The following is a 13521-nucleotide window of genomic DNA, read 5'->3' on the forward strand; positions in this document are numbered from 1 at the left end:
AATCGTTGTCTTATGCAAATCTATTTATTTACTTCAAAGTATTTTGTTTGTTTAAATAGTCACAAGATTGAGAACTAATCAAGTTGTTCAAGTGAATTGGTACACAATCGTGTGAATATACAGGGGTACATTGGAAATTTCAGTTACTCATATCTTGGAGTTGTTATTTATAACGGGGGTCCAGGAAGGGGACAGATTGTGTCTGTCCCTATGGAGTTCATGTCCTTCGTATTATTCTTTTTGTCAGAATCTTTTAATGCGGCGAAACTCTGCGATAACATCATTAATATGGTGTGTAGCTCGGGTAGTGGTGTCAATAATGCGATGTGATTTCTTGATTTTGCTTTATCTTCGGTAGTCCGTCAATGCTCCCGTGTCAAAAGATCAAGAGTTCCCCACCTTTCTCGCTCTATCCTGTACAAGTCCCCACGATCAGAGTGTGGTCGAGATTTATATACCAGGCTTGTTTAATTTGTCCCACCAGCCACCTGTGTGTGTGTGTGTGTGTGAGAGAGAGAGAGAGAGAGAGAGGGTAATTTTAATGACAAAAAAATAGTGTAAAAAGAAATGGACGAGCAACTCTTGTTTTCAATGCATGCTAGCTAGTAGTACGTACGTAGCTTCAAGTGAAAATAATGAATACCTATATATATATATATATATATATATATATATATATATATTCATGAAAAGTTGTACAAATTATACGGTCTAGTCTTTATAACGATTTTAATTTAGAATTAAGCACCTACGTATACTCAAATATTTATATATGATCAAGTACACTCATGATCATAAAGATGGATATATAGATTTAAAAAATCATCTCAACATGCATGATATGAGTAGTACCACTGGCCGGGCTCTTAATTCTACTGATCAACATCTCTGATAATTCTTAATTTGTGAACAAATCTCGACTGAAGAAGGTACGCTTAATTTGTTTGTAATTATTGCTATCAAGATATTTAGATTTTTAATTGGAGATCATCAAACACCCCAATAACAAACAACGTATGCTAAGAATACAACCCTCCTCCTATCGTCTCTTTATATAATAATTATATATTAGATCAACATTTTTGTATTGAAACTTGCTAGGTATCAACACTCATGTAATTTCTTTTATTAAAAAAAAATTAAAAAAAAAATTTGAGAGAAGAAGACGGTATTATTTTTCACAAAAATTATTTTTGTTTTCAATTTATACTGTTTTATTAAATAGATCATGTCTTACATTTAACATTATTGTCCGTACAATAACTAGAACCAGATCGACTATATTATTATTGACAAGAATATATATATGTCATTGAGCGGAACGATTCTAGTTTTAAATAAAATATGAAGGATTAGAATATGAACAAAGAGATTTCGAAGATACCGATCATCGAGTACTAGTGTCTCTTGACCGTTTCAATAAGACCATTCGAAAGATCGAGTCTCAAGCTCCCCTTAATTTTAGGAGGTATTGAAGTGGTCCACTCCTAATGTTCATCACGTTCGTAGAACGTTAGAACTATCCCATGATAAACTGAACACGTGGGACATGTAGTCATCAAAACTTGATGGAAGTTTTGGCTATACATAATATGGTTTGGTCCCCAGACTCAATCACTTTATCTCTTTTAGTCTTACACCATCTAAATAGAGTGAGTAGAGTTTGGAAGTGCCAAATAAAGAGAGAAAACATCGTCCTAGCGTGAGCAACACCAATAGCTGGAGGTACTGTTTCTTGAGCACTATAGTTTTCGATTCCTTTTAAGTGTTTATTCCGCATTACAGAATCGTTATTATGCTTACATTTTAATATCAGAGCCAGGTTTTATCTCTGTCTTGGTGTTTATAGAATTGCTCTGTTTATCTCTGTTTTGGCCAAAAGTTTTTTGAAAATTGTGTTTTGATTTTTAGACGTTTTTTATTCCAAAGAAGATTAGAAATCATGTGGAAATAGTTTTTATAAGCATTCTGTGATTAAAAACATGATTTTTTTACGTCAAAAAGTCCATGAAATTGTGAGGCCTACAACCCAGTTTGAAGGTTGAAGACGACCAAAATGACATGTAGTTTTGTTTTTGGACAAAATGACATGTCGTTTAGTTGGGAGGCCTTTTATTCCTTATGGAGCTAAACGACACATAATTTTCAGTTTTGGTGAAAACGACATGTTGTTTAGTTGACTGTTTCTCATGGAGACCGTTCGTAAGAATGAGTCTCAAGCTCCCCTTAATTTTAGGAGCTCTTGAAGTGGTCCACTCCGAATGTTCATCACGTTCGTAGAATGTTGGAATTGCTCCATGATAAACTGAACACGTGGGACACGTAAGCCACCAAAGCTTGTTGGAAGCTTTAGTTATAAATATTATGGTTTGGTCCCCATACTCAATCACCTTCAGTCTTACACCATCTAAATAGAGTGAGTTGAGTTTAGAAGTGTCGAACAAAGAGAGAAAACAACGTCCTAGAGTGAGCAGCACCAATGGTTGGAGGTACCGTTTCTTGAGCACTATAGTTTTCGATTCCTTTTAAGTGTTTATTCCACATTACAGAATCGTTATTATGTTTACAGTGTCATGTTGGCATGCATGCATGCATATATATCTTACCAACAAGTTTGATGTTAGTGTTCTCAATCAATTAACCATTTTGTCCCATCCATTGTGAATCCCACGAAGCTTGTATCGAACTCCTTTTTAAACATAAGCCGCCTGAAATTGTAATAAGTGTTAGAATTCAAGACTCACATCAACTCATCTCAACTCATTTTATTTTATTATTATAATTTTTTTAAATTTTCACACAAAAAAATAGTTTATAATTCAATTTTTTTAAATCTCAAAACGATAATAATATTAAAAAATAATATTCTAATAATATTTTATTCAATTTTCATCTTAACGCATCTTATCTCAACGTACAATTCAAACTTCCCTATATTAATTCTTATTCCAATGAAATAAGATGAATTTTTTAAATTAAAAACAGTGACCACCACGTAGAGGTCGGTTGGGGCGCCATGGCTCTACCTGAAAAATATAATAAAAATCCCTTTAACACCAAATACAAAATTGGAAAGAAATGTAATAAAAAAGTCCATGTTAAACGTTGAGGCATTAAAATCTAAAGAATCCATGCAGTTCTTGAAAAATATGTAGTAAGTGGGTCTCGTTAGCCATATGTTGCGAACGGCGGTCTTTCTAAGCAGTAGCAAGATCTAAGGTTTTGCAGATTATTTTATTGGCTCGTACAAGAATCATCATTCAAATCTATTAAGAACTCCCAATTCATGCGCGTCAATGTCGAAGCCTGCCCCATTGTTTATAATAAAGCTCGAAGTTTACTGACATTTGATATCTATCTCCAGAGGACCCAATGCTACATTGCGAACCCAATGCTCAGCAACTTCTGAAGGCAGAGAGTCAAACGACAAGTTTATTATGTCGCCCATATGATATAACCTATGCACACATATATATTACGAAATCGTATTCACATATGCATCTCAAAGTCCTTTGGTGTATACCCCTCCTGCTCTATTGAGGCACAAGAAACCCTCTTCTCCTTATTACTTGACACCTCCGTAGGCTGACACTGTTTCCTGTAACAATTTAACCAAGCATACCTTTAACAGTAACATTGATAAGATCGTAGGTTTCTAGTTAAACTGGGAAAACCGTTTCTTAGGATAGATCACTTTCACTTTTTTAACAATTACAATCGATATTATTAATTGATGAGAATGCATCTTATAGGCGATCCCTCCGCACCAAGCAACCTGAGAGGTAAACAACGGACTGAATATATTCCTGGTTGGATGTCATCGAGCTTTAGGCCTTCTACGAGTATGATATCCTGCATATTTAAACTGTGTTAGTATCGGGTGTCGATCCTACTAGTTATATATGGATCCAAAAACCACAAAACTCAATTTTCTTATCGGCAAAAATACACATTCACCCTCCAACTTGTGAATATTTCACACTTTACACCAAAACCATCGCATTAGACACTCAAACTTCCATTAGCTAATCAATGGTGTTTTTTTTGCCAAATGGGATACCATAATCGTTATTGTAGCAGAAAATACATGTGTAGAGACCCCACTTGAAGTAATTTGAACCAGCTGCTCCAAGCCAGAACATCGACCTTCAGCTAGATGCTTATTAGCCAACCCCAACAAGCAGGGAGAAGGCATTGATCAAGAAATAACGTACTCTGTAATGGCCAATCTGTACATTTTCTAGACCATGCAATAGAGAAAAGCAATGACGGAAAGATAATCACATAAAAGGGAAGTAGTCTGATGCATTTGGCCCATGTCAGCATCACTGCACAGCATTTCATTTGAGAGGCAAAGCGAAAGAATGCGCTAACCTGTAACCACCCATGCTCATTCACATTGAACCTAATTCGTTTTTAGATGGTTCAAGTTAACAACATATGAGGTCTCATCAAAGACCATAGCTGAATCAGCTTCTGCAAGTCGGTATACCACTTTGATTGGCAAAACTGAATACCAGGGCTATGATTTTCAATGAGATCTAATCTGATGATGGCTGGATGAAAATGATATGAGATTCATACTCAGAAAATTGAAAGATAATCATCATCAGAAATCTCACTAGAAATTCTGCTACCTGATAGATACATTATGCTCCAGTAATCGGAAATAACAGCAATATTCCTTCTAAAATGATACATGGAAGAATATCAAACTTAAAAGACAATTTCTTACCCTGCCTTCCAAAAAGACAAGATGAGCTGCAGTCAAATCTTCATGAGCAGCAGCTGATAAGTAATCGATTCCTATATTCCATAACAGAGAATGTGTTAGTGTGACCACTACATTTGCAAGTGAAAGCACAAATGAAACTATCATAAAATAGAATCAGCAGGCATCTGTTAAGGTAACTCACAAGCAGAAGACCAAACAAAAAGAAGACACTGAGTGTTGGCATATCTTACCAACGAGTTTGATATCAGTGTTCTCAACCAACCATTTTGCCCCGTCCTTCATAAATCCCACGTAACTTGTGTCATAATACTTTTTAAACATCAGCTGCCTGAAATTGCAATAAGTTTAGCTCGACTTAAGATGCTGTTTTGTTATCATAGTTAAAATATGTTTTTTAAACATTTCAAATGCGATAATTTAAAGCATACCAGTGCCACTATTTAGGACTTATCGAAGAAAAATATCTAAGATAATCATAAATAGAAAATATCCATCATGGAGGAAATTCTACAGAATATGGTTGTTCTAAAGTACCTATCTGTATTTAATGTCCTAAAAAGGACACGACGTGTTCCCTTCGGGATATTTAAATCCTTCATGACTTCAGCTGCATGAAACAAAATTCAATATTTAGAAAAATTATCAGTAGATTTTTAGTTTGCTGCCGAAGGCCAAAGAAGCATTTGACTTCAATCTTATGGTTTATGTGAGTATCTATGGGTTGACGTACACATACACCAACTCATACCGAGTGCTACAGAATGTTATTCAAAAATCACGCAAATGTTAAAGATTCTTCCAGAGGAAAATTAAACAGAACGTCCAGAAAATGTGAAGTAGCATATCCCCGAGAGAATTTCATTTACCAGTTATGTTCTTGTCCCTTGGAACGTCAATCAACAAGGCCAGACCTATTGAAAGGAACAACTCTAGTCATCAGTTATATCCCATCAAGATAACATAAATTATTATCTTATGAATTATTGATAATATATCATCAGAGAGGAAGATGTGAGAAATTCCCATTTAGTGCATGGTAAGAAGAACAAACCATATCAAGCAACAAAGAGCAAATAAGGATTCCACTTTATAGAGAACCAAAAAGGAAAGACTCCTTAAAGTACTCTTTAGTTCTAAATCTATATGTACAGCCTCTAAGCAAGCTCAATTATTCTCCTATTTGCTTAAGACTCCTAGTCCTTTAGTTCACGGTCTCATCTCGCACATAACAAAGTAAGGGTACAATTCAAGAACGAGCACAAATATAAAAAATATTAATTACAAAAACAGAAGAAAAAACTAAAACTAAAATCGGTTGAATCCAACCGTAAATTTCCATAAAATTAGTATATTACGAAGCTTTACAACAGAGATGTAGTGATGCAGTGAGAAGGATCAAAGGTGATGAGGCAACTGTGGTTGAAATTTTGCAAATAAACTAGAATTTTTTTCTTCTTCAATTGTTAAAATGGTTTTTGTTTTTGTTTTTTTTCCCCTTCTCTCGTTTTAGTCATATTTGAAGTGGTTTTATGTCTGGTCTGCCTCAAAGTATAGATTTCTCTCAGCAAACAAACAGCATAGATTGAAATTATCGGAATTTCACATCGGAGAAATAACAAAACGAATAGAACGGTTAATAAATATAACGTTATAGGCTCTACTCCCCAGATATTTATTCTCCACGACAACTGGGATGTCATGGATATCACACTAAGAAATCCCTTTGCACTCTCAAGCTCTACGATATGTTTGTCCAAGTACAGAATTTGACAACGGTCAGTTAATTTCTAACTTCATAACAATTAATTTCGACGACCAATAGACTGAAGCAAACGAAAAAAGATAATTACCATTGAGAACTTCCAGATCAAGCGTGTCGACATCGAAGCCAGCGTCCAAGTAGTGATCGAAGAAGTGACCGGGAGAGTCGACGTGCGTGCCGGTGTGAGTGGGCAGCTTCATTTCCGAGAAGTTGGCGATCGAGCCGTTCTTCATACTCTGCCGGAGCCAGAGGAACTGGCCGAGGCCGCCCATAGAGTCCCACGACGGCAAATCTGGAGTGTACCTGTGGCTGATATCGATGATGCGGCCTCCGTCGTAGACCTCTCGGCGAACGGGGATGAGCTCCTCGTGTTTGTCAGAGAGCGAGCAGTCGGTGGTATCAGCGCCAGGGTTGGATGGGTATGCTGCAGTTGAGGTGGAGAACATGAGAATAGCCTGCGAAGCGGCGCAGAGTAGGAGGAGGGGGAGTACTAGAGAAGCCATGGTTGTCAGCACTCAGCTTGTTAAAGAAAAGATGAAATGGAGTCGAGTGGCATGGATTGGTAGATTTGAGTGTCTTCAGTGGCGGAACCAGGAACAAAACTGATGAACACCAATCATTTTTCATAACATATTACATAATTACTTTTCAAAATGAAGGATAATTTTAAAAAATATTTTATAAATATAGCATCACTCTATAAAAATATGTTTATTTTTAAATATGTATTATAAAATATATTATAAAATATATTGTATAGAAAATATATTATAAAATATATTGTATAGATATCATTATTTATAAGAGCCAACTTTTTTACTGTATAACACATTTATATAAAATAAAAACAAACTGAAAAATCATAAAAATATAACTATATATAAAATTAGATCTCAATACTTTATTATATATATATAGAAATAAAATTCTAAAAAACACAACTTAATATATATTTCAAATTTCTGACAGTAATATTTCATATAATAATATTAATTTATTATTATTTTTATAATGAAATATTTAGAATTTATTTTCTTAGTATAAACTATCAAGTGATCTTTTAAAATGTCATCTTTCATTTTAGTATATAAGTTACTTTATCAAGTTTCATGCAAAATCTATATATTTTCGTATCACATTAAACATATAATACTATAATTGAGAATTTAAAAAAAAAAATTACTCAATGAAATCTAGAGGATAAAACCTCTCAACTATTTTTCATGTAAATCATCAACCTTAAATGATATTTCTTGTATTTTTATTTTAGATTCCATATTAAAAAGTCTAATATTGTATAACAAAAAAACTTTGAGATCCATATTAATAAATTTATTATTTATCTTAAACTTAGTTTTAATTTAATTTTGGTGAGGCCGCATTTTTAAAAATAAATAATATATAAAAATTATAAAAAATTTCTGAATTATAGAAAAAAAAAATTTGAAGAAAGATATTTTTGGGTATATTGAAAGAGCTATTCTGGCATCAGCCCATATCCGCAGCATACCAGTGCTGTAACTTTTTTTTTTTTTTTTTTCACCCAATACACTTAGTGTGCAGCGGATGTTATGCACAGTAAAATACAATTTATAATTTCTCATATTGAAATTTTCGAAAATTTTAAGAACCGGATTGTAAATTTTTTTTTTTAGAGGCCATTCCGCGGTTTGTTCTTCTTTTCATTCATTTTTTTAACTAAACCCGATTAGCATTGGATTTTCCAGCAATCGCACAGAAAATTCATTTAGTACATCCATATGACAGGATCAGCCAAGTCTAAACCTTCATTCTTGTGCGGTAAAATCTAGCTACAACTTATAAATTCAGCGTCAAAGACCTTTATTACGTTGCGCATAACTCGTAATAACGTGTGCACAAATATCAGAAAACTGTACCAAACTATGTTGCTAGACCTCTCTCTCTCTCTCTCTCTCTCTCTCTCTCTCTCTCTCTCTCTCTCTAGCTCAACACCTCCGCAGAGGCTTAACATTATTTGATGAGGATGCATCTGATTGGTGATCCCTCAGCACCAAACAACCTAAGAGGTAAGCAATGGACCGTATATATTCCTGCAGCGACGTCATCGAGCTTAAGGCCTTCCACCAGGATGATTTCCTGAATATTTAAGCAGTGTTAGTATCGGCTGTCAGTCTTACTAGTTTTATATGAGTTTTTTCAAGTGAGCCACACACACTTAATGCAATAGAGACTAATCATTAATGCAATAGAGGATAGAGGGTAAAACTGAGATGCACGAGTCAAACTAGAACCAGCAGTTACAATAACTTCAGCTAGATGCTCATCAGCCAACCCAAATAATCAGGAAGAAGACACTGACCATGAGCACGACTAAAATAACATGCTCTACAATGGCCAATTAGTATATTTTTCCAGACCATGTTATATAGAAAGCCAATGACGGAAAGATAATTATAGTTTTTTCTTTTTAATTTATTGCAAATACCATCACGATAGACATCACCTTACCACGAGTTCACATGTTCCAAATTATGACTCAATTGTTTTCATTAGGAAACAACATATTAAGAAATCAATCTAAAACTAAAAGCGGCTAAAAAAGTATTCAAATGTTGTACATAAACAGCTAAAACTCCAATATCACACTCACATAAAAAAAATTCTTTTTCTTTCTTCGGGAACCAATATGCAGGTTTCTGCTTTTCCAAAGTACTTTAATGACAGTTCATTTCAACTCTAAGAATAAAGTTCCCATAAAACCAACTTAATTACATGACAAACACGAACCTAGTGGTTGCCTAAGTTTCACTCAAAGGGGAAAGAATTTCTTACCCTGCCTTCCAAAAAAACAAGATGAGATGGGATCAAATCATCAAAGGCAGCAACCGATAAGTAATCAATTCCTACATTCCATAATGGTAAATGTGTCAGAGCAACCACTAAATTTGCAATAGAAAGCAAAGGTATGAGGATATAATAAACAGGAAGGAAATTCATATACGTCCCCTTCGTAAATGGATAGATTTATGCTATTGAGTAGAACAGTATTTATTTTCAATGAAAAATTAACAGGTTTGAATATTGCAACCAATAAATTTCATGTAGAATGAATCCTGCATTGCTGTTGAATTACCTTGATTATGTTAAGGTTGTCCATAAGTGGAAAACTTTTCAAAAAGAGGAAACCAAGTGTTAGCATATCTTACCCACAAGTTTGACGTCGGTGTTCTCCACCAACCATTTCGCTCCATCCTTCATAAATCCCACATAGCTGGTGTCAAACTCCTTTTTAAACATAAGCCGCCTGAAAATACAATGAGTTCGAGCCCAATTTAAAATACATAATTTTTGCTTTCTTAGTCAAAACATGTTTATGATTAATAAAAATGATTTTTCAACAAAGCATCACCAATGGAAACTATTAATGCAATATATCATTTTTGATAAAATCATCAATATAAATGCTTCACCACGGTGAAAATTCTACAATGTATAACGGATCTAAGCTTACTTGTCAGTATTTAATGTTCTGAAAAGGACCCGACGTACTCCCCTGGGGATATTTAGAAACTTCATAACTTCAGCTGCAAGGAATTTACATGGCCTATTATATGCCAAACTTAAGTAAATAGAAGATAAATGTACACATTACTTTGGAAATATAAATAGGTCTTCATTCAGCTGCCAAAGGACTAGCTATGTAGTAGGACCTAAGAAGTGCCTGTCTTAGTTCTTGTGGTTTATATGAGTACATAATGCTGGCACACACGCAGAACCAAGGTCATACCAACTTAAGACAGCACATTGTTTCATTAGAGCAAACAGTAACATTTCAGATATGCTACAGGAGAAAATTAAGTAACATGTACTGAAAATTCAAAATTGCATCTGCCCCTGCCCCCCGGGGAAAAGTTTTTGTTTACATGGAGAGAAGCTAATCACCAAAATAACAAAGGCCACAAAAAGCATTCACTTACCAGTTATGTTCTTGTCCCTTGGAACATCAACTAACAGTGCTGGACCTATTGAAACAAATGAATACAGTTACATTAAGCTCTCATCAAGAAAACATGAAGCAATTGATATTTTTAAAAATGATCCTACTTCCTACAGAGAAAGATGCGAGAAATTCTATTTTCATGCAAGATATCAGAGCAAAAACTGTCATACAACCATGGAGATAATGAAAGATACCACGGAGATAATGAGAGATGGTAAGATCAAGATTCCAGAGAACCAAAAAGACTCCTTAAGAAGCAGTGATCTAAACTGATATCCTTTGTATCAATCAAGCTCAAAGATTCTCGTTGTCACATTTTCAGATGCACCAGTCTGTAGAAAGAGCAGATGCTCTCCAAAAAAGAGGGGGAAAATCTTGTTTGCATTATCAAGGCAGTCCAACAAGACATAGTAGGAAATTTTGCCTCTGTTTAGTTGAATTTTACATTCTTCAAACCAAAACATATAACGTTAACTAATAATTGCTTTCTCTTCCCCTTCGGCAGTCCTCTATGCAAAGAAGCAAAGAGTACAATAACAATCACAGCATCAGATAACTCACCAAGTCCATCAGTCTCCATGCCAGACATTTCTTCAACTGGATTAGAATGCCTCAAACAAAATGCATGGAGTCATTCCCCCCACTTTAAACTTTATCAATGCCACACCATAAGACAGTTCAATACCTGATCCCTGCCTTTGTCGTGGATCAAGCACTTGTACAATACGCCATGTAATGTTCAAAATTGTTGCATACAAGCCAGATGATATGACAAGGAAAGGGCAGTCGCCCACAACAGAAAAATTAAGCATTCAAATGATTTGGAAGTTTGCTTAGGTCCACATAGGAGAAACACATCTACCATCAACAATAACAAGCAAAACTTTCTCGAACTCGCGAGTCTCGCCTATTTGCACTAGACGATCATGTCACACCATGACACCAAGAGGCAACATAACAGTGAAAAAGTGACCAAGAAATCAAGGTGGTCGGTCCTAGTCAGCGGGGTCTGGCCCCCAAGACCCCAATAAATAGTTCCAGGATCCCACACATAACGAAGAGGGCTTCAAAAATCGTAAACGCGTTTGCTTAGGCTTATTTGAGTTAAAACCTTTAGATGATGTGTCAACATATCATAGGTCTCTTTTTTTATAGGCCCAACAAGTGATTGTTTTCTTTTTTTAGCTCGAGCGATTGTTATTCTTCCAACACTGAATTTTTATCCTCCAAGGAAATTACAAAAAACAGAGAAGAATAGGGCAAGAATCATGAAATTTACAGCAAGACTTCCTATGCAATCACAACCTCCAGAAGAAACTTCAAAGATTAAAATTTGCAAACGATCGTATATTTTCGAACTCTACAACAAAGAATTATAAACAAACAAACAACAAACGTTAATTACCATTTAGCACTTCCAAGTCAAGCGTGTCGACATCGAAGCCAGCGTCGAAGTAGCGATCGATAACATGGCCCGGGGCATCAACGTGCGTGCCAGTGTGAGCGGGCAGTTTCATTTCCGAGTTGTTGGCGAGTGAACCGTTCTTCATGCTCTTCGGGAGCCAGAGGAACTGACCGACCCCGTCACTCGATTCCCACGAAGGCATGTCCGTGGTATACCTGTGGCTGATATCGATGATTCGACCTCCATCATAGACCTCTCGGCGAACCGGGATGAGGTCGCCGTAGTTTTCGGAGAGCGAGCAGTCGGTGGTTTCGGTGCCAGGGACAGAGGGGTATGCGGTGGTGGCGGTGGCGGTGGCGGGGATCGTCAGCGACGCGGCACAGAATAGGAGGAGGATGAGTAGGTAAGCCATGGTAGTAAGCTCCTTGAAGATGAAATCGGAGAGTTTGGTTGGAGTTTGACCTGCAGTGTCGAATACTCGATTGTGTTCCGAGTAAAACTTTGACAGAGATTTGATGCCCGATGATATCTATATTGCTTAAAAAAATATTTGATCAGAAACCCAAAAAAATAAAAAAAATAAAATCATTTCTAATATCTATTTAGGACTCAACAAGAATCTGATTCGCGGTCATGATTCTCTACATGCTGACAAATGATACACAGTATGCACCAGCCGAGCGTGAACGGCCCAACATGAGTGAGTGAAAACCTTGCAAGGGCCGGATCCATGACAGGAGGTAATTTGGGCCGTTTGAGCCCCAAAGCCATGGGAAGCCCAATATAATTCAATCTAGGATTTTTGTGGACTGTCACTTCTAAAATGAATTTGGAAACTTTTAAGCCCAGCCCAACCCCTCCTCCAAGTTTACGACCATCGCATTTAGCAACCTTGAAGACCTTAATTTAAACAGAGTTGTCTTGTTATAAGTATAAAAAATTTATTCATCATCTATTTTTTTATTATTTTTTTATTATCTCATGATGTATTATTAAATAATAGATTCATAAAAATTATGATAAATAATTTTTAATCATCTAATACCACATCATAAGATGTTAAAAAAATAAAAAAAAAATAGATGATGAGTTAAATAAAATTGTTCACCATCCAAGTGCGTGGATCGGAGTGGATATATGTTCCCCACACCACACAGGCGTTAAGGAGATAGCTTATATGTGAATTCGTTAACATTGTCTTTGCATCAAAGTAAAAAATAATAAAAAAAATCCAAATCTAATCTTCTCAATCCAAGCGTAGCTTTAGTAAGTCGAAAAAATGTGTTTTCTTCCCCTTTAATCAGGTATGATTTTATTTATTTGAATTAAGTACAAACCTAACATTTTGAAAGAAAGAAACATAAATATTGTTAAGTCTGTCCATCCAACAAACATATGATGATATATAGAAGGAAGTTGGTGTACTTCCTTTCCCAACCTTCAGGCTTCTTTGAAAATAGATCTCATATCAAAATTTTTATCTCATCTCATCTCATTCTCTAATACAATTTAAATATAAAATTTTTAAACTAATCATTGTCACTTTTTGAAACTTTCAAATAAAAAATAATTCAATTTTTTATATTTCTAAATAAAAATAATTTTATAATTTTATTATTATTTTTTAATTTAAAAAA

General features: G+C 35.2%; 2 protein-coding genes across 5 annotated transcripts; both read right to left on the reverse strand.

Moving 5' to 3' along the window:
* Positions 1 to 3265: 3265 nt before the first annotated feature.
* On the reverse strand, positions 3266 to 7124 carry LOC108996356 (cyclase-like protein 2). 4 transcript variants are annotated; one of them, XM_018972214.2, is made up of 8 exons: positions 6586 to 7124; positions 5602 to 5646; positions 5270 to 5342; positions 4966 to 5063; positions 4736 to 4806; positions 3776 to 3852; positions 3524 to 3598; positions 3266 to 3405 (listed from the first exon to the last, which is right to left on the reverse strand). In XM_018972214.2, exons 1-8 carry the CDS (start codon positions 6998 to 7000, stop codon positions 3396 to 3398), a joined length of 864 nt encoding a protein of 287 aa, XP_018827759.1. In that variant the 5' UTR covers positions 7001 to 7124; the 3' UTR covers positions 3266 to 3395. The 4 variants fall into 4 exon arrangements, with proteins under 4 accessions (XP_018827759.1, XP_018827758.1, XP_018827760.1 ...); XM_018972213.2 differs by having other exon boundaries at positions 3288 to 3598; positions 6586 to 7123; XM_018972215.2 differs by having other exon boundaries at positions 3288 to 3598; positions 3716 to 3852; positions 6586 to 7123.
* A 1134-nt stretch (positions 7125 to 8258) lies between these two features.
* Positions 8259 to 12553, reverse strand: LOC108996170 (cyclase-like protein 2). The gene is made up of 6 exons (XM_018971932.2): positions 11885 to 12553; positions 10457 to 10501; positions 9991 to 10063; positions 9686 to 9783; positions 9312 to 9382; positions 8259 to 8615 (listed from the first exon to the last, which is right to left on the reverse strand). Exons 1-6 carry the CDS (start codon positions 12294 to 12296, stop codon positions 8490 to 8492), a joined length of 825 nt encoding a protein of 274 aa, XP_018827477.1. The 5' UTR covers positions 12297 to 12553; the 3' UTR covers positions 8259 to 8489.
* Positions 12554 to 13521: the final 968 nt, after the last annotated feature.

Source organism: Juglans regia, chromosome 13 (genome assembly GCF_001411555.2).
Source record: "Juglans regia cultivar Chandler chromosome 13, Walnut 2.0, whole genome shotgun sequence".
NCBI lineage: Eukaryota > Viridiplantae > Streptophyta > Magnoliopsida > Fagales > Juglandaceae > Juglans > Juglans regia.

Excerpts from the sequence above, each read along its gene's own strand:
- LOC108996356 (XM_018972213.2), bottom strand. The coding sequence starts at position 7,000 with ATGGCTTCTCTAGTACTCCCCCTCCTCCTACTCTGCGCCGCTTCGCAG. Across the intron at positions 5,064-5,269 it reads AGGACATTAAATACAGATAG|GCAGCTGATGTTTAAAAAGT; the intron begins GTACTTTAGAAC and ends TTGCAATTTCAG. Across the intron at positions 3,599-3,775 it reads GTCCGTTGTTTACCTCTCAG|GAAACAGTGTCAGCCTACGG; the intron begins GTTGCTTGGTGC and ends AAATTGTTACAG.
- LOC108996170 (XM_018971932.2), bottom strand. The coding sequence starts at position 12,296 with ATGGCTTACCTACTCATCCTCCTCCTATTCTGTGCCGCGTCGCTGACG. Across the intron at positions 9,784-9,990 it reads AGAACATTAAATACTGACAA|GCGGCTTATGTTTAAAAAGG; the intron begins GTAAGCTTAGAT and ends TTGTATTTTCAG. Across the intron at positions 8,616-9,311 it reads TTGTTTTTTTGGAAGGCAGG|GAAATCATCCTGGTGGAAGG; the intron begins GTAAGAAATTCT and ends TTAAATATTCAG.